Source organism: Erythrolamprus reginae, chromosome 3 (genome assembly GCF_031021105.1).
Source record: "Erythrolamprus reginae isolate rEryReg1 chromosome 3, rEryReg1.hap1, whole genome shotgun sequence".
NCBI lineage: Eukaryota > Metazoa > Chordata > Lepidosauria > Squamata > Dipsadidae > Erythrolamprus > Erythrolamprus reginae.
The window spans coordinates 84,898,680-84,921,475 of NC_091952.1; the positions used below are offsets into that span (position 1 = coordinate 84,898,680).

Here is a 22,796-nt window from a genome sequence, read left to right on the forward strand (position 1 = left end):
GGTGAATATGAAATGGGGACAGCTACAGAAAGGGGAAGAGAAGATATAGGTATTACTCCCAACCACATTCCTATGTGTTATTCCTTTTTTTCACTTTGAGAAAGATATAAAATATATTGTCATTAATTGTGTATGAATGCCTTAGACCAGAGGTCTTCAAACTTGGCAACTTTAAGACTTGTGGACTTCAACTCCCAGAATTCTCCAGCCAGCATAGCTGGCTGGAGAATTCTGGGAGTTGAAGTCCACAAGTCTTAAAGTTGCCAAGTTTGGGAACTCCTGCCTTAGACATAGAGAAAAGATGAGAGAGATTTACCTCCAGAGAACAGAAAGCTCAGTTGCAGCCGTATTGTAAATCAGTCTTTGACCAGGAGAAAAAATATCCTTATTCCTTTATCTAAGAGGGAATAAGAAGTATGAGTATCTCTCGCATTCTGAGTCTTCCCTCTGTTTCAAAAAGATAACTAGTTTTCTTAATATTACACATCTTATCAGCACATGTTGACTGCTGCTCCGCTGGACTACGGCATTAAGATCAAATATAGGGAAATTTTTCAGTTAATTTTGAAAAACAACAGATAGTTCAGAAGGATTAGACTCCCCCGTTTCGGAGGATCGTGTTACCTTGTGTCTCGGCAGTGCTTTTCTCTTTATTTCCTGCTGTGAGAAAGCTGGGAGCCCCGATCAGCTGGGGCTCGGAAAATGGTGACCGTGACCGAGCTGGCGGAAAAGGAGAGGTGGAGAGGGACTGAGAAGGAGCGAGCGAGCGTGCGAATGTTCAGGGCGAGCATGCTGGGCGGACTGTGCACGGGCCGAGGAGGAAAGTAGATGGAGGAAAACGTCCCCCACAACAGCAGGACGTTCCCAAAAACAACGGGATCTACCGGATAGACGCTGGATGCCGAGTGGTTACATGGTGGGCACGCTCGACGTCGGAGGGCTTTGCGGTGGACATACTCGGTGCTGGAGTGCCTGGAAGAAGGAGGGCCGGCCATTATAGTGAACAAGGAGATTGTGAGAAAGAGACTGCCAGATTGAAATTGACAGTATGAAAACCTTGTGGCTGCTGGATGCTATAACTGAAGACCAGGAGATACAGAGATACCTCTCAAATAACAGCAGAGGTACTGGTAGACATTTGGGGCGACCCATGAGAGACCGGGGGTGTTGTGGAGGTGAGAAAGCTGATAACAACGACAGTGGCAAAGAGAAAACCTGGGAGGACAGAGGACAGAGTTTATACTCAGGACTGTTTGTCCTACTAATAACATCATACATTCCTTGGACTCACCTTTTTAGACTGGATGATATCTATATGAACTTGGCTTAATTGATTAATTAACTGACCAGTTGAAATATCTTCTACCTATATTTTTATTTTTATTACTTATATTTATCTATATTTTTAATAATTAATATTTTTAATAATATGAACTGTTAGTTTTATATTAACTCTTTTTAATTAAATTATTGTGGGGATTTTTAAGTGGATGGGAGGATGGTAGTGATGGCATGAATGAATGGGACTATTTTAGTAATTATTGGAATGAATGGAATACTGTGAATGAAAATGAATGGGAGGGGGGTGATAGATGGAATGGAGTGGGTGGGGGGATTATAATATGTATGGAATGAATGAATATGACATGAATGGAATTTTTGGCACACCTGACGCTGGAAGGGCAGGAGGGGAGGGGACACTTATCTCTGGGGTGGCAGGGGGTCAAAATATCCCGGTCTTGCTGGGGAGAGGCAGGTATGGCGGAAGCCATGGAGCTAGCCGTTCCAGGGGAAGGAGGGATCGCTGCTTAGTAGCGATCCCTTCTTCAGGCTCCATGAGCTTAACTCAAGGCACTGGTGATGAGTGTAATTCTGGCCCTGGGCTCAAGTTGTTGCTACTCAATGCCAGGTCGGTGGTAAATAAAGCTCTCCTCATCCGGGATCTGATCCTGGATGAGGAGGCCAACCTGGCTTGTGTGTCCGAAACCTGGCTGGGCCCAGAGGGAGGAGTTCCTCTCTCTGAAATTTGCCCAGCTGGGTTTCGGGTATGGCACCAACCTCGACCCCAGGGAAGGGGGGGAGGAGTGGCTATTATAGCCAGGGAGAGTCTTGGCCTGCGTAGGCTCATTGCTCCAGAGGTTGCGGGTTGCGAGTCCCTCCTGGTGAAGTTGGACTTAGGGGTTCAGGTGGGCTTGTTACTCACGTACCTGCCTCCCAGCTGCGTGTCAACAGCCCTGCCTGTGCTACTCGAGGAGGTGGCCGGGCTGGCGGTGGAGTTCCCCGGACTTATTGTCCTGGGGGACTTCAATCTGCCGTCGCTCAGCGGTTCCTCTGGACTGGCACAGGAGTTCATGGCCACCATGACAGCCATGGACCTGACTCAAGTAGTTCAGGGTCCGACTCACGAGGGTGGGCACGCACCCGATATGATATTCCTCTCTGAGCAACTGAGTAATGATCTGAGATTAAGGGGCTTAGAAGTGTTGCCTTTGTCGTGGTCAGATCATTTCCTACTGCGGCTTAACTTCCTGGCTCCAATCCTTCCCCGCAGGGAGGCGGAACCAATTAGGAGGTTCCGCCCCAGACGCCTGATGGATCCAGAAGGCTTCCAGATGGCGCTTGGGGTTATTCCAGATACACTTGTCCACAGTTCGGCAGAGTCTCTTGCTGAGGCCTGGAGCAAGGCTGCAGGGGAGGCTCTTGACCGGATTGCGCCGTTGCGACCTCTCCGCAGCACTAGACCCCGTAGAGCTCCATGGTTCAACGAGGAGCTCCGGGTGTTGAAGCACCAGAAGAGACGTCTGGAGAAGCGATGGAGGAAGAGTAAGTCCGAATCCGATCGAACACTTGTAAGAGCTCATATTAAGACTTACAAAGTGGCGCTCAAGGCGGCAAGGTGCGCGTATCATGCCACCTTGATTGCATCAGCGGAATCCCGCCCGGCCACTCTGTTTAGGGTAACCCGCTCCCTTCTTAATCAGAGGGGAGTTGGGGAGCCCTTGCAGAGTAGTGCCGAGGATTTTAACACGTTTTTCGCTGATAAAATCGTCCGGATCCGAGCGGACCTCGACTCCAATTGTGAAACAGAGTCGACTGACAATGAGTCAGTCGAGGTGACTGGGGCTAAACGTCTTTGTCCATCTGTCTGGCAGGAGTTTGACTTGGTGACACTTGATGAAGTGGACAAGGCCATTGGAGCTGTGAGTTCCGCCACCTGTTTACTGGATCCGTGTCCCTCTTGGCTGGTTTCGGCCAGTCGAGGGGTGACACGGAGCTGGGTCCAGGAGATTGTCAACGCCTCCTTGGGGAGGGGGTCCTTTCCGCCCCTTTATAAGGAGGCGGTAGTGCGCCCCCTCCTCAAGAAGCCTTCCCTGGACCCAGCCGTGCTTAATAACTACCGTCCAGTCTCCAACCTTCCCTTCATGGGGAAGGTTGTCGAGAAGGTGGTGGCACTTCAACTCCAGGTCCTCTAGGTCCTCAGCAGTCTGGATTCAGGCCCGGCTACAGCACGGAAACTGCTTTGGTCGCGTTGATGGATGATCTCTGGCGGGTCCGGGACAGGGGCTTGTCCTCTGTCCTGGTGCTCCTTGACCTCTCAGCGGCTTTCGATACCATCGACCATGGTATCCTTCTGCGCCGGCTGGAGGAGTTGGGAGTGGGAGGCACTGTTCTTCAGTGGTTCTCCTCCTACCTCTCCGGTCGGTCACAGTCGGTGTTAGTGGGGGGTCAGAGGTCGACCCCGAGGTTTCTCCCTTGTGGGGTGCCTCAGGGGTCGGTCCTCTCCACCCTGCTAATTAATATCTACGTGAAACCGCTGGGTTAGATCATCCAAGGGCATGGGGTGAGGTATCATCAATATGCCGATGATACCCAGTTGTACATCTCCACCCCATGTCCAGTCAACGAAACAGTGGAAGTGATATGCCAGTGCCTGGAGGCTGTTGGGGCCTGGATGGGTGTCAACAAACTCAAACTCAACCCAGACAAGACGGAGTGGCTGTGGGTTTTGCCTCCCAAGGACAATTCTATCTGTCCGTCCATTACCCTGGGGGGGGGAATTATTGACCCCCTCAGAGAAGGTCCGCAACTTGGGCGTCCTCCTCGATCCACAGCTCACATTAGAAAAACACCTTTCAGCTGTGGCGAGGGGGGCATTTGCCCAGGTTCGCCTGGTGCGCCAGTTGCGGCCCTATTTGGATCGGGAGTCATTGCTCACAGTCACTCATGCCCTCATCACCTCGAGGCTCGACTACTGTAACGCTCTCTACATGGGGCTACATTTGAAAAGTGTTCGGAAACTTCAGATCGTGCAGAATGCAGCTGCGAGAGCAATTATGGGCTTCTCCAAGTATGCCCATATCACTCCAACACTCCGCAGTCTGCATTGGCTGCCGATCAGTTTCCGGTCACAATTCAAAGTGTTGGTTATGACCTATAAAGCCCTTCATGGCACCGGACCAGAATATCTTCGGGACCACCTCCTCCCGCACGAATCCCAGCGACCGGTTAGGTCCCACAGAGTTGGCCTTCTCCGGGTCCCGTCGACTAAACAATGTCGTCTGGCGGGACCCAGGGGAAGAGCCTTCTCTGTGGGGGCCCCGACCCTCTGGAACCAGCTCCCCCCTGAGATTAGGATTGCCCCCACTCTCCCTGCCTTTCGTAAACTCCTTAAGACCCACCTTTGCCGTCAGGCATGGGGGAACTAAAACACCTCCCCCTTGCCCATGTTGTTTTGTTGATTGATTGACTGTGTGCCTGTTTTTTTATATATACTGTTTTTATGAGATTATTAATTTTAAATTGTAACTAGATGGGTGGGCATTGGATTTGGTATTATGTACTGTACTGTTTTTTGTTTTTGTTTTTTTTATTATTGTTGTGAGCCGCCCCGAGTTTGCGGAGAGGGGCGGCATATAAATCCAATAAACCTAACCTAAACCTAACCTAACCTTACTTAAGGGAGAGCGGCAGAAAAGGGAAGGACTGCAGTTATAGATTACCCAGAAGTTGACCCCATAGCCTCACAGAAGTTCACTTGTTTTTACAGTCTTTTTTTCTCCAAAAAGTTACACCTGCTATTTATTTGCTATTGGTCTGCTTTACCCATCTGCTGTAACCAATAGGCAGGATACTTGCCTCCGGAACCGCCTGCTACCGCACGAATCCCAGTGACTGATAAGGTCCCACAGAGTTGGCCTTATCCGGGTCCCGTCGACTAAACAATGTCGTTTGGCAGACCCCAGGGGAAGAGCCTTCTTTGTGGCAGCCCCGGCCCTCTGGAACAACTCACCCCGGAGATTAGAATTGCCCCCACCCTCCCTGTCTTTCGTAAACATTTATACCGCCAGGCATGGGGGAGTTGAGATATTCCTTCCCCCTAGGCCATTACAAGTTATGCATGGTATGTTTGTGGGTATGCTTGGTTTTATAATAAGTTGTTTTATTATTGGATTGTCACATGCTGTTTTTATCATTGTTGTTAGCCGTCCCGAGTCTACGGAGAGGAGCGGCATACAAATCCAATAAATAATAATAATTATTATTATTATTATTCCGGCAATCATATGATTTGGCTGCTTAACAAACCATACACTCTATAACAGTGATGGCGAACCTATGGCACGGGTGCCACCGGTGGCATGCGGAGCCATATCTGATGGCACATGAGGCTTTGCCCTATGTCAGTTCCAGGGCGCATATGTATGCTGGTCAGCTGATTTTTGGCCTTCTGGAGGGCAGGGAGAGGCTGTTTTTACCCTCCCCAGGTTTCAGGAAAGTATCCGGAGACTGTGGATAGTGAAAAGCAGCTCAATGGCCAACTGAAAGTCTGTTTCCAAAATTCTGGTTGGGCCGTTTTTGGTCACAGGCTCTGGAGGCTTTCCTGAAGCCTGGGGAGGGCAACAAATGGCCCAATGGGCCTACCAGAAGTCTGGAGGCTTCAATGAGTCCTGTGCTCATGCACTGGGGGGCAGCCCAGGGCGGTTGTGCATGCATATGTGTGGGGAGGGCAGTGCATCATGGGTGTGGGGACATGTGCGCATGCTATTGCGCATTCACACACCATTTTGGCACCCAAGCAAAAAAAGGTTCACCATCACTGCTCTATATGGGACTGCTTATTCCAATACTATCTGCCACTGATAAGATCAGGTAGAGTGGGGTCCCTCCAATTTTCTTTATTGAAGGAATGCTACCCAGAAGTATGTTTGTGTATATGTTTTCTTTTTAATAAGGGTTTTTTAGTGACTTTTAATTATTAGATTTGTTATATATTGTGTTATTACTGTTGTGAGCCGCCCCAAGTCTACGGAGAGGAGCGGCATACAAATCTAATAGATAATAATAATAATAATAATTATTATTATTATTATTATCATTATCATTATTATCATTATTATTTATTAGATTTGTAATAATAATAATCACATACCGTAACAACTGGTTCACCGAGCACTGGATATGTGAGCACATGCCATCACAAAACATGGGAATTCACATGCTTATGCACATCCGTGCATGCATGCAGCATCACAAAACAAGGGAATTTGCTTATGCAGACCATGTGTGCAGCATCAATCAATGCAGTGATATAGAACAGGATTGCACCTTGCGGGCCCAGTCACAGGTCGCAACTGTTGGTTCGCTTGAACTGGTTTAAAGCAAAAAGAACTCAGAGAAACAAGCATTCTCAATGGCCTTCTCACCTTCTTTGGAAGAGGATTCTTTCCAGATATCAGAATGGCCTTTTTCCTGTTGGTTTTCCTAGAGGCCATTAAAATGTGGTTATTCCATTAGTCCTTGGAGGTTTGAAAATTGTGATCTTTCTGGCTGCAGAAGGTTTCCTTTTTGGCTGACTGAACTGATTAACTTGTTTAATGTTCTCAATATGGACCTATTAGCCGGCTTTGTTTTAATGGTATTGTTTTAGGTGAAGTGTTTTAGGCGGGTGACGAAAGAGCATGCACACACGCTATCGCGCATGCACGAGAGCCCACACCCATAATTCAATTCCTGGGGAGGATGAAAAGAGCTTCCCCTACTCTTCAGAGACTCCCTGGAGGCCAGAAACAACCTGTTTCCCAACTTCTGGTGGCCGCCCCAGACTCCAAAGGCTTCCCTATAGCTGGGAGAGGGTAAAAATGCCCTCCCCCATCCCTCTGGGGGCTCTCTGGAAGCCAAAAACACCCTCCCAGAGCCTGTGTGCGAGCCAAAAATCGGCTGGCACACACATGCACATTTGAGCTGAGCTAGGGCAATGGCTGGTGTGCCAGCACTCGTGCCATAGGTTCACCCTCACTGTTTTAGGCTTTTGTCTTTTTTAGTCGGGTGTCCTTCTGCACTTCTCTTAAAAGAATAAAAGTATCTGTCTCATTACTTCAGGGTGCAGATTCCTAAAAATCCCTAAATTGTAAATGATAAACTCCCTCTTCCCCTATCACCAAACCAGTGTGGGGAAGGGAAAGAGAAGAAATATATGGTGAGCATGTAGGGAAGTCCTGATTGATCGCCTAAGATAAATTGGAATATATATAACTCAAAGTAATTTGTAATTGGAATAGTCGATAAGCACTTAAAAAAATGAGAACACAAATATTAAAATATTTGGTCATCTGTGTTCATTTCTGAGTTCATAAAACCAATGCAACTGAAGCTGCTCTTTTAAGATCGCAGTTTGAGATGATCACTCAGTGGTGCATCCAGGCTCTATATAGATTTGCTCTATATAGATTTATTGTGCTCTGGCAAGATAAATTATCTTCCCTGCTGAATTCAAACATTTTATTATTTCAGTATTTCAATTCTGATAACTGTTGGGGAGATACTTTTACTGTAATGCTACAAAAGATACAAACCTTGCACAAAAACGTTTGTAGATATTAAAACTAATCTTAAAATGTATGTAGATATTAAAACTAAAATTAAAACTTAAGTAAAAGTTAATTACATTTCATGCTTTTAAACAAGAAAGTGTATTAATACAACTATGTTTAAAAATCAGTATGTATTTCATCATTATAGATTCAAACTAAAGTTAAACAGCTCCAAATTAGACTGCAGAAAATACGATTTCAGCAATAGAGTGATCAACGCCTGGAATTCAGTACCTGACTCTATTGTTTCTCCTAACCCCAGAATTTTCAACCTTAGATTGTCTACAATTGACATCTCCCCTTTTCTAAGGGGCTTGCATAAGCGCACCATTGTGCCTACCGTCCCTGTCCTACTGTCCTATTGTCTTTTTTATCATTACTTTCTATGTTATGTTTATATAAATTACTATCCTATACTTGATTGACAAATAAATAAAATAAACAAAATCTCAAGGAAATAAATGCTCACGATTACAAAGTTTTTCCTAATTCTGTTTCTTCGTGCTTCATAATTGCCACCCCAAAAATTACAGCTCAGGTTATTCTATTGTTTTTTAAAAATATTTTATTATATTTAGTATTTATTAGGGGTGAATATCAGCAGATATCTCTGTGTTAGATTAACTCTGAATCGAGGAATGACCTGCATGTTAATTTATCTTATCCAAGATATGCAGGTTATACAGTTGGAATAATGTAATGATTTTTGGAACAGCTGAAACAAAACAGATCTCTTTTCATGGTGTTGTGAAATGTCCTTCCAGCTTGCTCAGGATGAAGACAGCTCTGTTAGTGGCTTTGCAGTAATTGAGTATGAGACAGCAGAACAAACAGAGGAAGTGCAGGAAAGCACAGATGGTTTGACTATCAACGGAAAAAGAGTCCATGTGTCTTATTGTGCTCCTGGAGCTCCTGGCCGCAGTACTCTTGCTACACTGATAGCAGCACAACGAATGGTAAAAAAAAAGTTTGTACTGTAAATGTTTGTACTGTAAAAGCAAACATTACATTTACATTACATTAATTGTATACTTTTATATCCCAAAGTTAATGGATCTGTGATTCAGGTTTGGTTTCCATGTAGACTTGTGACTTTTCTCTGTTTGATGGTCTCTCTGAATGTAAGATGGGCTCTGTGTATGCATAACATTATTTTTCTTTTATCAGTTTCTTCTGAGTCAGATCTATGAACTGCTCCTGCAGATTGAGTGAAAAGCAAAATATCCTGACAATGTAAGGATCTGGTCTGGGTTTAGCTGCAGTTATCATTATATTTTAGCTGCAATTATCATTATAGCAATAGCAATAGCATTTAGACTTATATACTACTTCATAGTGCTTTTACAGCCCTCTCTAAACCATTTACAGAATCAGCACATTGCCCCCAACAATCTGGGTCCTCATTTTACCCACCTCGGAAGGATGGAAGGCTGAGTCAACCTTGAGCTGGTGGTGAGATTTGAACTGCTGAACTGCATCTAAGCAGTTAACCACAGTAGCCTGCAGTACTGCACTCTAACCACAGCGCCACCCCAGCTCTTGTTATTATGCTTTGTCCATATGATTTTATTTAATAATTAAAATTTTATGCTACCCAGAATCACTTTAGATAGATGGGGGATATATAAATTTAATAAAAACATGAGATCCAATTTGGTATAGTGATTAAGGTGGAGTAGAGCAGAAAAATCACTTCCTGCAATCTGGGCTCTTTGCTCTTCTTAATGCTCTTCAAGATGTATTGGCCTTCTTTGCAGCTGCGCTACATAGTTGGGACATGTTGATCTCATGAACCTCTGTATATACCAAGTCATTCTCAAATGCATTGTTCATACACACACACACACACACACACACACACTCCTTTTTCTTGCTAATGGCATGAATTTAAATTTCTCCCTATGAAATGCCATTGTTATTTGTTTTTGTCTACTCTTCTACCCTGTATTTTTGAATTCTTTCCTGACAAGTATATTAGCTAATCCTAGCTTTGCATCATCTGCAAATTTGATAAGCATTCCTTCAACTCTCTCATCCATATTATTTATTTTAAAAAAACATCAAACAATACTGGGCACAGGTCAGAGTCCTTTGGAACCCCAAATCAAGATATTCTCCAAGTAAATGTGATATTTATAACTATCCTTTGACTACAACCATTGAGCCAATTGTAGATCCATCTAATCACAAACTGATATTTGTCCATTTTGTTGGTAAGGGTCCTATGAAAAACTTTGTGAAAAGCCTTGTAAAAGTCAAGATATATTATATCCAGAACATTGCCCTGATCAACCAATATTAATAAATGCCACTGTTATGCTTCCAGGTCCATGTTCTCTTCTCTTTTCTAAAAATAAGGAAGGTTAGCCCTTCTCTAGTCTTCTAGGATCTTGCCTTTCTCCAGGATTTTGCAAATATTAACAACAGTGGTTCTGCAATTAGCTATGTCAGTCTTACGTCTTCTTTTCACCCAAAACCTGTTTGTGTAACAAAATGTTGAAACTAGAAAGCTTTAAAGATTCTATGAAGTGTCATCTATCGTAAGATTATTATATTTTTGCCACTGCTGATTTGGGATTTCCTCATTGCTATTTTGTGCTGTTTAGGCACAATGAAACCACTTGAAATGAATAGATATTAATAGCCTTCTTTTATTGTGAAACCCTGCTTCTTTTTAATTTCTCCTTTATTCAAGATGAAAAACAATCGAAAAGGGTTACTTCCAGAACCAAATGCTGTGCAAATCATGAAAAGCTTAAATACTCCAGCCATGTTGCAAATGTTGCTACGGCATCAGATGCATGGATGTGCTAATAAACTTGGTAAGGTTTAATAATATGTACTCTGAAATATTTTAGAATTTCTGTTGTACATTAATTTCATAAAGCAACAGTGTTGGGTGGGAAGGAACCAGACCATTTACACACGTTTTCTCTTTATCCACTTTTTAAAAAATGTACATATTTAGCATTGATCCCAAATAATTTGAAGTTTCAGAGTACATTCCCACTGACTGAGTGTGGAAAGCCTAAAGTCATCTCAGATGATATTGAAGCATTTACAGGGGACTTCAGATGAAATAATAGGCAGACCTGAGCCCTGTTTTTTTGCTCTAAAGAAGGTGTGAACATACTTTGTCTTATAGGCACCCTACTAAAGCGTCCTGCAAAAGCTGTGTGAAGCTCCGAGTTGTTCCTGTATTGGAATAAAAAACTATATATAAAATAATATATAGTTTGTAAAAATTTTGAAAATTAAAAATGAAGCTGACAGTCGGCCCTTAGAAATTAGCTGTATATGGACAGAAGATAAATCATCACATATTTTGCTGAAGCTATAAATATGAGCAAGGCTTGCAGAATTCACTTTTTTATTTCACTTTTTAAATGAATAAATACCCTGTTTTCCCCAAAATAAGACATCCCCTGATAATAGGCCCAATCGGGCTTTTGAGTGCATGACAATAAGGCCAAGCACTTATTTTAGGTTTCAAAAATATATAAGACAGGGTCTTCTTTTTGGGGAAACAAGGTTGTACATAATTATATCCATCTCTCTAGCTTTTAATAGGTATATCCTTGAAGGTCTAGGGATATAGGAACTGCAGGCAGTTGGCAGAATTAGCCCACAATACTACATTCCAACCACTGTACCACCATTACCCATCCATTTCTTCATTTTTTAGAAGAGTAAAATTAAAAATAGGGGTATGACATGCGGAATGGGGCTGTTTGCCTCCTCCACTTGTCTGTGCCTGTTTGGTCCCCAGGCTTCTGCCCCCAACCATTCAGGGGTTGCATTTTCTCCTTGGCCCATTGGTTGAACAGGCTCAAAAGTCCTTTCCACCCTGGCCTTTCGGACCCAGGGGACACTTTGCCACCAGCCAATCAGAGGAATAAGAATCTCACCCATTCTTCATTACTTCCTTTCTATTCCCCTCCACTCTGCCTGCGTGTGTATGTTTGGAAGCAGCCTTTTTAGGAGAAAGAAGGGGAGGGGGTAGCCTTCCTCCCTCTCGCGCTCCCCCCTCCATGGTTTCTATGTCACCTAAGATAAATTATAGTGCCATCTTAGATGAAAACCGAAGCAACTCTGCTGAAGCTCAGTTATTTGCATGTCTGATTATAGAGAATTATTGCAAAAGATAATCCATTTAAAATAATGTTTAGCTATTCATATGTTATCTTAACATAGGTATTATAAGTAAATTAACCATAAATGTGATTATATTTCCCCCCCTAAAATAGTCCTAGGAGCTCCCATGAATGTGCCTCACATTGTAAATCAACCGGTCGGTCCAGCTTTTTTGCATTTGAATAAAATCCATCAGGTATGTTTATAGATAACATATATTGGTGAAGCAGATGTGTGATAAGAGTTAGAATTGTATTATTATCATAATAAGTATATGTTCTGTCTGGGTCACTCCAGAAGTCAATACCAACCCAAAAAGAGAAGCCAGACACACTGGTAAAAGGCAAAGGCAGTTTATATAATTCAAGGAAAACACAGGTAACAGAAAATGTCCTTACAAACAGGAAAAACGCTGGAACTTCAAATATATACACGAAGGAATAGTCCATGAAGCAATACCAGATTCTTGCTGCCAAGACGAAGCTGTAGATAGCAAACAGACGCCTCCCACGAGTCTTCCAGACTGCGAGGCCACAAGCCAAGATCAGAGACGCTGAGAATCAAAACAGGTCACCGCAACTCCAATTGATAACACTCCACATGGCTTCAAGGCCTTGCCTGCCTTTTAAACCCTGCTGATGAGGACCACACCCAAACCCAGCTGTTTCTAATTCAATGGTGATAATATTTCTTTAACTGCTCCTTTCGTTGCTCTGAACGTCTCTGTCTCATGTCAATGACAGCTTGTGCGTCATCACCTAATGACTCCAAGCTACTGGCTGGGGAGAGCCCCCCCCCCCGGGCTCTCATGCTGTTCTCCTTCATCCCATTCCTGACTCTCCTCTCCCCCGTCCGACTGTTCAGCCCCCTCCTCTGCGCTGCCATCCTCCTCCGGGCATGGAGCCAGCAGAGACGCAGCCGGTCCCTGAGCAGCCTCAGGCTGATCCACAACAAGTATATTATCATCGTAATAGCAGTAGGTAATTAGGATGCTCAAATATGGAATGATAAATTATTATTATTATTAATTGAAACATCTGTTTTATGTATTTTGAAATTTAATTTCTAGAATTTGCTTGCTAGAGAGCAAAGAGATAAAACATGATCTTGGTTTTCTTATTAAAGTAATAAATATAAGAAACATCTATTTTCTGGATAATATCTATTTTCGTATTAACTAAGATGTAGAATAATAAATAATTAGAACCAGTTTGGTCTAGTAACTAAGGTAAACACTGGGTAGGCACTGAGAAAGTGTGAGTTTGAGTCCTGCCTTAGCCATGAGAGCAGCTGGGCGACTTAGGGCCAGTTACTCTCTTTCAGCCTAAGTCATAAGGTTATTATTGTGGAGAAAATAGGAGGAAAAAAGTGTGTTGGATATGTTTGCTGCCTTGAGTTATTTGTAAAAATAATAAAGATGGGATTCAGATACATACATACCTACCTACAAACAGTAATGGGCAGCCAAACTTTTTACTGCCACACTGGGTGTAGCTAATTTTGTGGGTGTGGCTTGATGGTCACATGATTGGGTAGGAGTGGCTTGCCAGCCATGTGACCAGGTGGGAGTGGCTTGAACAATCATCATCATTCAAGTGAACTGTTAAATCCTGGACTTACAACCTCATCAGTGTCGCTTTCTGGGGTGACAATTTGCTTTGTGTTTCTCACGCTCTTCTTCCTGGGTCACTCTGCCTCAGGCTGGGTAGCTAGGCGAATAGATGCTGATCAGCTGTTGAGAAAAGAGGGGGGAGGAAAGGGCCCCCCTGCAACTCCTGCCAGTGCTGGTCTCCCTGCCTCTTTCCAAGGAGAGCATGGGAGGATGGGATGGTCAGCTGGAGCTGGGCACACAGCTTCATTTATGTAGTGAGCCGCCCCAAGTCCTCAGAGAGGGGCGGCATACAAATCCAATAAATAAATAAATAAATAAATTTCCACTGGTGGAACTGCGTTCCACCCCGTCCTGCCTGCTGCCACCCCTACCTACAAATAAACAAACAAAAACAAACATTTTCAAGATTATAAAGTGACATAGTACATAATGTAGTTAATAATGAGTACTTTGGGATTGGGCGGCATAGAAGTCAAATAAATAAATAAATAAATAAATAATCAGGACTTCCCCCCCTTTGCTAAACTGGGCATGGGAGTGGCCAGCTTGTGATGCATCTAACCTGTGGGCCGGGAGTTTGACAGCCCTGATTATTATTATTATTATTATTATTTATTAGATTTGTATGCCGCCCCTCTCCGTAGACTCGGGGCGGCTTACAACAGTGATAAACACAATACATGGTAACAAATCTAATAATTAAAATCTAAAATAACAGTTTTACATTAAAAAGTCTAAAAAGAAAAAAAACCCAATATATAAAATACATACATACAGTCATATCATGCTACAATTTGGAAATTCCTATGGGTTTTTTCCCATGTTTCCTCTGGTGTATGATGTAGAAGATATCTTTTCTTAAACTCAAAGAAGGCTACCATAGATTGCATATAGTACTACCTCAAAGTTTGTCTTTCTGAATTTTGGCAGCAAAGTAGTTTTCTTCTAGAATCATCTTTTGGAGAGAGGAGAAGAAAGAATGGGATTGAAAGGACTCTGGTAAACGAATGTAATGTCAAAGCACCAGAAAACTACTAGGAGGCTACTAGTTGGAAGTTGCAGTCTGTGACATATAAGAAGTTGTGCTGGTTTCTATTCTATTCTAGCTGGTGAAATATATATGAAATGAATGTTTATCTTTCTCTGTCTATTACTTGGAATAATATTTGTTTCATATGTATGCAACTCATGCATAATACTATTCCTTTCAATCTTACAGGGTCCTGTTTTTGGAAATGCATCAAATTTGTTGCTACAAAATTTATCACATCTACACATGGCACCGCTATCAAAGATTGAGAACATACAAACTAATAGTGTAAGTTAAATAGGCTTCTCCTTACAATTGAATCCAAACTCCTCGATAAAATGGAAGAATAGAAATATCTCCTAATTCATATTTTTGTTTGTAATAGTAGCAGTATTATTTCCCTTTTCTTTGTCTTCTATTATCAGCTAATATCAGGGGTGAAATTCAAAAATTTTCCCTATGAACTTGGTGGGCGTGGCAGGGGAAGGATACTGCAAAATTTCCATTCCCACCCCACTCGAGGGGCAGCCAGAGGTGGTATTTGCAGGTTCTTTGAACTAATGAAAATTTCTACTACCGGTTCTCTAGAACAGTGTTTTTCAACTAGTGTGCCGTGAGACATGGTCAGGTGTACTATGGGGAAATTAAACATAGGTCCCCAAACTATGGGCCGCGTGCCGGATATGGCCCTCAGAGGCCATTTATCCAGCCCGCCGCCAGCCGCCTCCATCCGAACATAAACATTCCCCTCACAATCCCTCCACAAATCAGCGACAGGAAGAGTGGAGGCATAGGGAACGCTCACTGACCAATCACCTCCTAGGATTCATCCTGACCACTAGCGATGAACCAATAGCAGGCCGCCTCTCATCCACACCCAGGAAGGTCCCCGCTTGGGCTGCCGCACACTTGTCATTGTGTGGCCGCGGCGAGTAGTTGAAGCTGCTCCTCCTCCCCATGGTCCCGATTTCTAATCCTGGTCAGGACTGGAGGTAAATGTTGCCACCACTATATTATTAACTATATACATCATATGTACTGTGTTAGAGTGTCATTTTGTGTCATTTTGGCTGGTGGTATGCCCCAGGATTTTGTAAATGTAAAAATGTGCTGCAGCTCAAAAAAGGTTGAAAATCACTGCTCCAGAACCTGTCAGAACTTGTTGAATTTCACTGCTGGCTAATATGGTAAAGCAAACTGTGTACATTGGAAATCTTTGGAACAATTTTAATCAAATACATTTTAAAAAGTAATCTACAATCTTTTTTCATTGTAGAAGCCAAGTTTGCTCGGAGAGCCTCCAGCTATGTTGCTTCAAACAATGTTAGGAATGGGGCCTTTACCACAAGTGGTCACAGACATGGGGACTCAAGGAGAAATAGGCAAGTGACATTTTGTTTTCTATTATAGCAGCAGAAATTCACTTTGAAAATATAGGTATCTTTGGTATCTTTGCTTACCAACAGCCTCATTTAGCAACCATTTAAAGTTACAACATTATTTTAAAAATGCTCATATTTACAACTGTCACAGCACACGATAGTCATGTGATAATTTTACTGATCCAATTTTAAGGGCATAATTCAATATTAAATACTTTAATAGCCAGATATGTGAGTTAATTATTTTTGCCCAGTGCCTTTAACTTTATTCTTTAGACATTTATTCAATTTGATAGCAACCCATCTCAAACCAGTGATTCTGGGTGGTGGGCAAACATAAATATGTTTTAAATCATTAAAAGATAATACAAAAAGTAAAATTAAAATTATATTGTGTGCACTACATTTACACACTACATTGTGCCCTCTTATTTATATTCATTTTAAAAATTGCAATGTGTTTAGTAGACTTTCTGTAAGATAAGTATCCCTTAGTGTTGCAACCTACTGCAGAAATTTTAGACTTAAAATAAAATCTTTTTATTTTATATTTTTTCTCTTCAGAGATAACAGAAGTTTAAAACTATTATAGTATTCTTTAAAATATAGTTACCATTAACAGTATTTCCAAAAAATGGTATATGAATGTCATTTATTAATTAGTGATCCAACTAAATATTATTGTACATCTCGTTGGCTGTTTTGGACATAGAAAAATAAGATGGTGGCTATCATCTAGAATTCCATTCTTAGGGTGAATCAAAAGCAGAATTTTCTGTAAAAATTGGTGTATAAAGCGCACTTGTATTAGTAAGTTAGTTAATTAATTAATTAAACATATTTATATGCTGCCCAATTTCCCAAGGACTCTGGTGGCTTCCAGCAAACAAAAATAATTTCTAAAACAGTAAAAACATATTCTAAATAAATAAAAACATTCATTAATAACCCCAATTAAAACACACATACTCACACTAACATTCCTCATTCAGTGTATTCAATAGGCTTGTAAAGTATGTAGTAAGTAAGTAAGTATATGTCAGACATTTGCTGCAAATATCAAGGTAAACCTTAGTGCTTCTCATGTAATAAACCAGTGTTCTGTTCTCTAACAGTTGTTTTTTATTTATGGCTGGTTCTACAGTATCTCATCAGACTCCTCCTCCAGCGGCGGTGGCAGCAGGGATGGGATTACTGCCTTTCTTCCCAAACCAGCATGTAACTGGGCAAGCAGTGCCAAGGCAAACTAACACCCAAGAGAAGTTGCCATCTTCACTGGGACTGTCAGAAGGCACTGGCTCTGCATCTCAAGCATATCTGCAGAGCTTAACAAATGTTGCTGCCGGAGGCCTTCAGGGAGGACAACTCCAGCAACAGAGCCAACCAAAGAATACTGACTCAAGCATTGGTGTAAGGAAACTGGATTCAGATCTTTTCCCCCCCTCTCTCTCTTTCTCTCTGTCTTGTACTTAACAATCATGTGTTGAAACAGTGAGACAGTTTACAATTGTTTTATCAGCATTCAAATCTTAATTGCAAAAAGCATTTTCAAACACATTATTACTTCTAAATTGCAATGAAAGACTAATGGCTCTTATTAAAATATGGAAGTGTAATGAAAAATGTTTCCTGTCATTTGCAGTTAATTGCTCTGTTTGCATTAAGTATAGTTAAATATCAGGAAGATGAAAGTTGCCTATCAGGCTAAGCCAAAATGTGATTATGGTTTGCAAACCATATGTCTTGGGTACAATCCCCAAAACATCTGGAGCACCAGTTGAACAGCATCAACATTGGCAGAACTACCATCAGTCAATCACAAAAGGCAACTTTAAAATGCCGATTCAAATCTAAACATCTGACTGTGCAATGAACCATAGGCTTCCTCAATATCAGGAAATATTGAATTTATCAAACCTGATCAGCCCTAATTTTACACCAAAAAACCCTCATAAAAACCCACCGTGCATGGAACTGGCTATGTTCTTAGATGCTACCTTAATAATTATTAGGCCCATGGTTAGGACTTGAATTGTCAAGTTTTAACCAGTCTTAGACTGTAAATCTAACTGTAGATTGCCCACACATAATTTATTATTAGATTATTATTGGGAAGAACTTGATGCGTATGAAGAGCCAGCCCAATTAAAGGACTAGCAGCTGTGACTCCATGTTGTGAATATGCCTAGATCTCAATGCTCTGGGTGACAATCAAACAAACACATTACAATCAAATCAAGAAAACATAAAAAGCAAAGATAAAAGATGGCATGCATACGCCCATATATACATACATACCTGTTGTAATAAAGCGGGAGAACTATTCCAACATTTTTTGTTTCAATAAATACTCATTATTTACACAGACATGTGGCTGCCAGCATATGTATCTTTTAAAATGTCCATTTTGATTCAGGTGAACTTCAGTTCAGACTCCAATGCCATAATGTGTTTGTTTTGTACACACCTCGATTTTACAGCATTGCATCATGTTTTTTGCAACAGCAGCTGTTATTCTATTATATCAATGTTTCCTATCTTATTTTACTTAGCAAACTTTTTAAAACTTTCCATTATCATAACTTCACAGTTTTTGTAATGTAAGCAGTTTCAGGCAGCTTCCATTTCCTCTTTCCTATTCTGCTTTTTTTTAATGTGACATGACTTAACCTTAGTATCATATCAAACTTGTTTTATTTCCTTCTTCCTGTACATAGAGATATTGCTTTGATATAACTCAGAAGAGAGTATAATTTGTATGCCGCCCCGAGTCTTCGGAGAGGGGCGGCATACAAATCTAAGTAATAAATAAATAAAATAAAATAATTAATATGCTTCCCTGCTTTTCCTTTAATAATTCGGTAGACAAAGATCTGACTCCTAGCCCAGGGGTCTCCCGCCTTGGCAAACTTAAAGACTTGTGGACTTCAACTTTCAGAGTTCCTCAGCCACCAAAGCTAGCCTATATGCCCTAGCCTATAGGTTAACTGGCTAATCTGGTTTTACCAGTCTGGTTTAAGGTTGTTTAAAGTAAAGATTATTATATAGTCATTCGTTCTGCTTTTTAAAAGGAAGGATTATATTCCATATTGGCTCCTAGTCTAGTTTCCTTCACCTATTATGTGAGAGTAGCCAAAACAGTGTCATGGTTTTTCTATGTATGCTTTACTTTGGTTTGTCTTTTATTTCTTTCTCAGATACATAAGCAAGAACTTGAACAATAAGTTTATAGCACAGATAAGGATTTTGTGTATGTCTCAAGTGGTAATTATTGTGTTGTCCTTTAAAAAGAGCGCATACATTTATAGATAAATGAATAAGGGTTAAAAATTGTAATGACACTTCTAGTCGCCCCGAGTCTGTGGAGAGGGGTGGCATACAAATCCAATTAATAATAATAATAATAATAATAATAATAATAATAATAATAGTCAGTAACATGAGTTTTCTAATGGAAAATCACTTTGTACTTCAACCGCAGTTATGTGATGAAATATATCTATTTTATAGAGTTGTTCTAAACATCAAACCTCTCTACTTGGAGAACCTCCTAAGGAAATACACCTCAGCACAAATCCCTACTTGAATTTGGCGAGTGTTCTGCCTTCTGTGTGTCTTTCAGGTAAGCCAGGAGGGGCCAAAGAGATTATAATACGTGCAGATAATATAGTCGTTTGGTGTAATTTAAATCTGGAACTTGCCTTTAAGAAAAGTTTACAATAAAAAGATCTGCTGTTGTTTCTGTTATAATCCACTGCAGGATAGCAACAGCACTTAGAGTTATATACCATTTTACAGTGCTTTAAAGCCCTCTCTAAGCAGTTTATAGTGTCAACTTATCACCCCCAACAATCTGAGTCCTTATTTTACCCAGTTCGGATGGGTGGAAGGCTGAGTCAACCTCGAGCCTGGTGAGATTTGAACTGCTGAACAACAGCCTGCAGTCAGCAGAAGTAGTCTGTAGTACTGCATTCTTAATCACTACGCCAGTAACGCCACCATGGCTCATTAAGGATGGTTTTTTATTGAACAGCATGGATCATAATCTACCATGTATGTCCATTGTGGGTTGGCAGATGTCTGTTTTACAACTCCTAGAATAGGACTTGGAGAGCGTAGTTAAGAGTAAGTCCTTTAAATGACTGTGGTACCTCGATATTCATTGTTAATTGGTTCCAGGAAGCTCAAAGAGTACTAAAAATTATGTGCATTGACCACATGACCCTTTGTTCACTTCCTGTCTGTTCCTTTTCCTATTTCAGCAATCTTTCAACCTTCTTGTCAATTCCCTGCAGCTGTCCCCCTTTTCTAATCATACCAAACAAAACAATGAATATTGGGATAACATTTTTGTTTCAAAATGCATCGAATACCAAATTTGATGAGTTTTGAAGCATCCAAGTACCAAGGTATCACTGTACGCTAAATAATACCTTATTTTGTTTTGTTTTTAAAAGAATAGCTCTTATGAATTTGTTTAATATTGTACTGTGTACATGTAGAAATTGTGCACCACTCTAACAGACTTTGGGGAAAGGTTTAAAACTACTTATATCTTGCTATAATTATTAATAAATTATAATTTCTTCTTTTAGGAGCAGTCCCCAACAAAGCTAATAATACACAATCTGTAGCTGCAAGTAACTCAATCAACAGTGTAAATACTCAGGGAAACACACCACAACATGCAGTGGAAAACTCTTTTAACTACTCACGACAATACAGTGATTACCCACAGGTATGTGAGAGATATATAATGTCACTGCAGCTGGTGACAATGCACTCTTCTTACGAAGGCTAGCATTAGTTCTCCATACTGATGATAATTAAGAACCATCAATCAGCAAGATTTGCAGAACAAGTCAGACTGGAAGACAAGTAAATAGTGATATTGTTGTCCTGGGGGAAAAACATACTTCTGTAACCATATGCTACTAAGATTCAAAAGAGTTCTGATAGTGAATTCATGTGAATAAGAAATGAAATGACCTGCAAATTATAGGTCATACATTTATTTATTTATTAGATTTGTATGCTGCCCCTCTCCGCAGACTCGGGGCGGCTAACAGCAATGACAAAAACAATATACAGTAACAAATCTAATATTAAAGTTTAAAATAACAATTTTACATTAAAAAGCCTAAAAAAAACCAATGTATAAAAGAGCATACACACAAACATATCATACATACAGCTATATAGGCAAGGGGGGGGATGTCTCAGTTTCCCCGTGCCTGACGACAGAGGTGGGTTTTAAGAAGTTTACAAAAGGCAAGGAGGGTGGGGGCAGTCCTGATCTCTCGGAGGAGCTGGTTCCAGAGGTTCAGGGCTGCCACAGAGAAGGCTCTTCCCCTGGGCCCCGCCAGACGACATTGTTTAATCGACGGGACCCGGAGAAGGCCAACTCTGTGGGACCTAACCGGCCGCTGGGATTTGTGCGGCAGAAGGCGGTCTCACAGATATCCTGGTCTGGTGCCATGAAGGGCTTTATAGGTCATAACCAACACTTTGAATTGTGACCGGAAACTGATTGGCAACCAATGTAGACTGTGGAGTGTTGGAGTAACATGGGCATACCTAGGGAAGCCCTTGATTGCTCTCGCAGCTGCATTCTGCACGATCTGGAGTTTCCGAACACTCTTCAAAGGTAGCCCCATGTAGAGAGCATTACAGTAGTCGAACCTCGTGCCTATTTCTTTTAGTTGTCAAGAGCTAATTTAACAGCATAGTAGGTTGTATAGAAGAAGAAACAATGTGTGCAGGTAATTTATTCAGATTTGGACTCCCATTGCCAAGAGCTATAAGAAACTGTATTGTACGATTTAGAAGCACAAAGAGGCTGTTATTTACTACTGTTAGCAACCCTGGAATCAGCTCCAGAGTTACAACCACCATTGCTTCTACAAGAATTTTGTGTCACTAGTGTGTAATATAGCTGTGGCATGCATAAGAACATTGGTCAAAGGAGCTGATTTGGCGGGATGATATTTGAAATTATCTTCTAATCCCAAGAGAAATTCAGGAAAGGCAAATTGTTATTTAATCCTGGGCCACTGATTTCAGATTCTGAATATTTGAATTTTTGTTGGAGAGCCTTCTCCTTTGACCTGTGAGCTAGCCAAAATTCCCAAACCACTTCTCAAAACACACAACAGGTATTTGTATTATGTGGTATTATATAAAAAAAGCACAAATTGTTGATTCTATAGCATGCCGCTTAGGGAAAACCTCTACAATGAATCAAATGGAACATTGTATTAAGGACCAATTTTAATACAGGATTTTTAAAAAAGGTATAACATTAACCATAAAAACAGATCAAGCAAATAGTTTCTTAGTGGAAAAGTTGTTTGTTTTTTTCTCATTCAATAGGATCTGGTTCTCAGAGACCTCTTGGATAAATCCCTGAAGTTTTCTTGGCAAGATTTTTCAGATTTTGCCTCCTTTCTGGGCTGAGAGATAGAGACTGGCCCACAGACACCAAGGCAGAACTGGAAAGCATGGTCACCCAATTTCTAATCTTAACCACTCTACTATACAGTAAATTGAAGCTATTACTCTTTAGTTAGCAAAGCCCAAAGAGAATGGCCTGCAAATAACCTGGCAGACTTGAAAGTTATATTGGAAGTTAGATATCATTTGGCAAAATAATAATTTGTGACTATAGTTTGATTATGTATTGTTTTACATGAAATGTAATATAAATATTGTTTTTTACTTTTAAATAAAACAAGACAAAAGTTCTAAAAATTGGGGTAGCTGGTTTG

General features: G+C 41.1%; 1 protein-coding gene across 2 annotated transcripts in view; it reads left to right on the forward strand.

Annotated features, from left to right (window-relative positions):
* Nucleotides 1–22,796, forward strand: part of RAVER2 (ribonucleoprotein, PTB binding 2) — a 59,864-nt gene that overhangs the window by 31,090 nt on the left and 5,978 nt on the right. For both annotated transcript variants that reach the window (XM_070746069.1, XM_070746070.1), the window contains exons 4-11: nucleotides 8,636–8,827; nucleotides 10,567–10,693; nucleotides 12,119–12,201; nucleotides 14,837–14,935; nucleotides 15,924–16,029; nucleotides 17,174–17,439; nucleotides 19,540–19,651; nucleotides 20,625–20,767. In XM_070746069.1, the coding sequence (XP_070602170.1) occupies nucleotides 8,636–8,827; nucleotides 10,567–10,693; nucleotides 12,119–12,201; nucleotides 14,837–14,935; nucleotides 15,924–16,029; nucleotides 17,174–17,439; nucleotides 19,540–19,651; nucleotides 20,625–20,767 (1,128 nt within the window). The remainder of the gene's footprint in view (nucleotides 1–8,635; nucleotides 8,828–10,566; nucleotides 10,694–12,118; nucleotides 12,202–14,836; nucleotides 14,936–15,923; nucleotides 16,030–17,173; nucleotides 17,440–19,539; nucleotides 19,652–20,624; nucleotides 20,768–22,796) is intronic.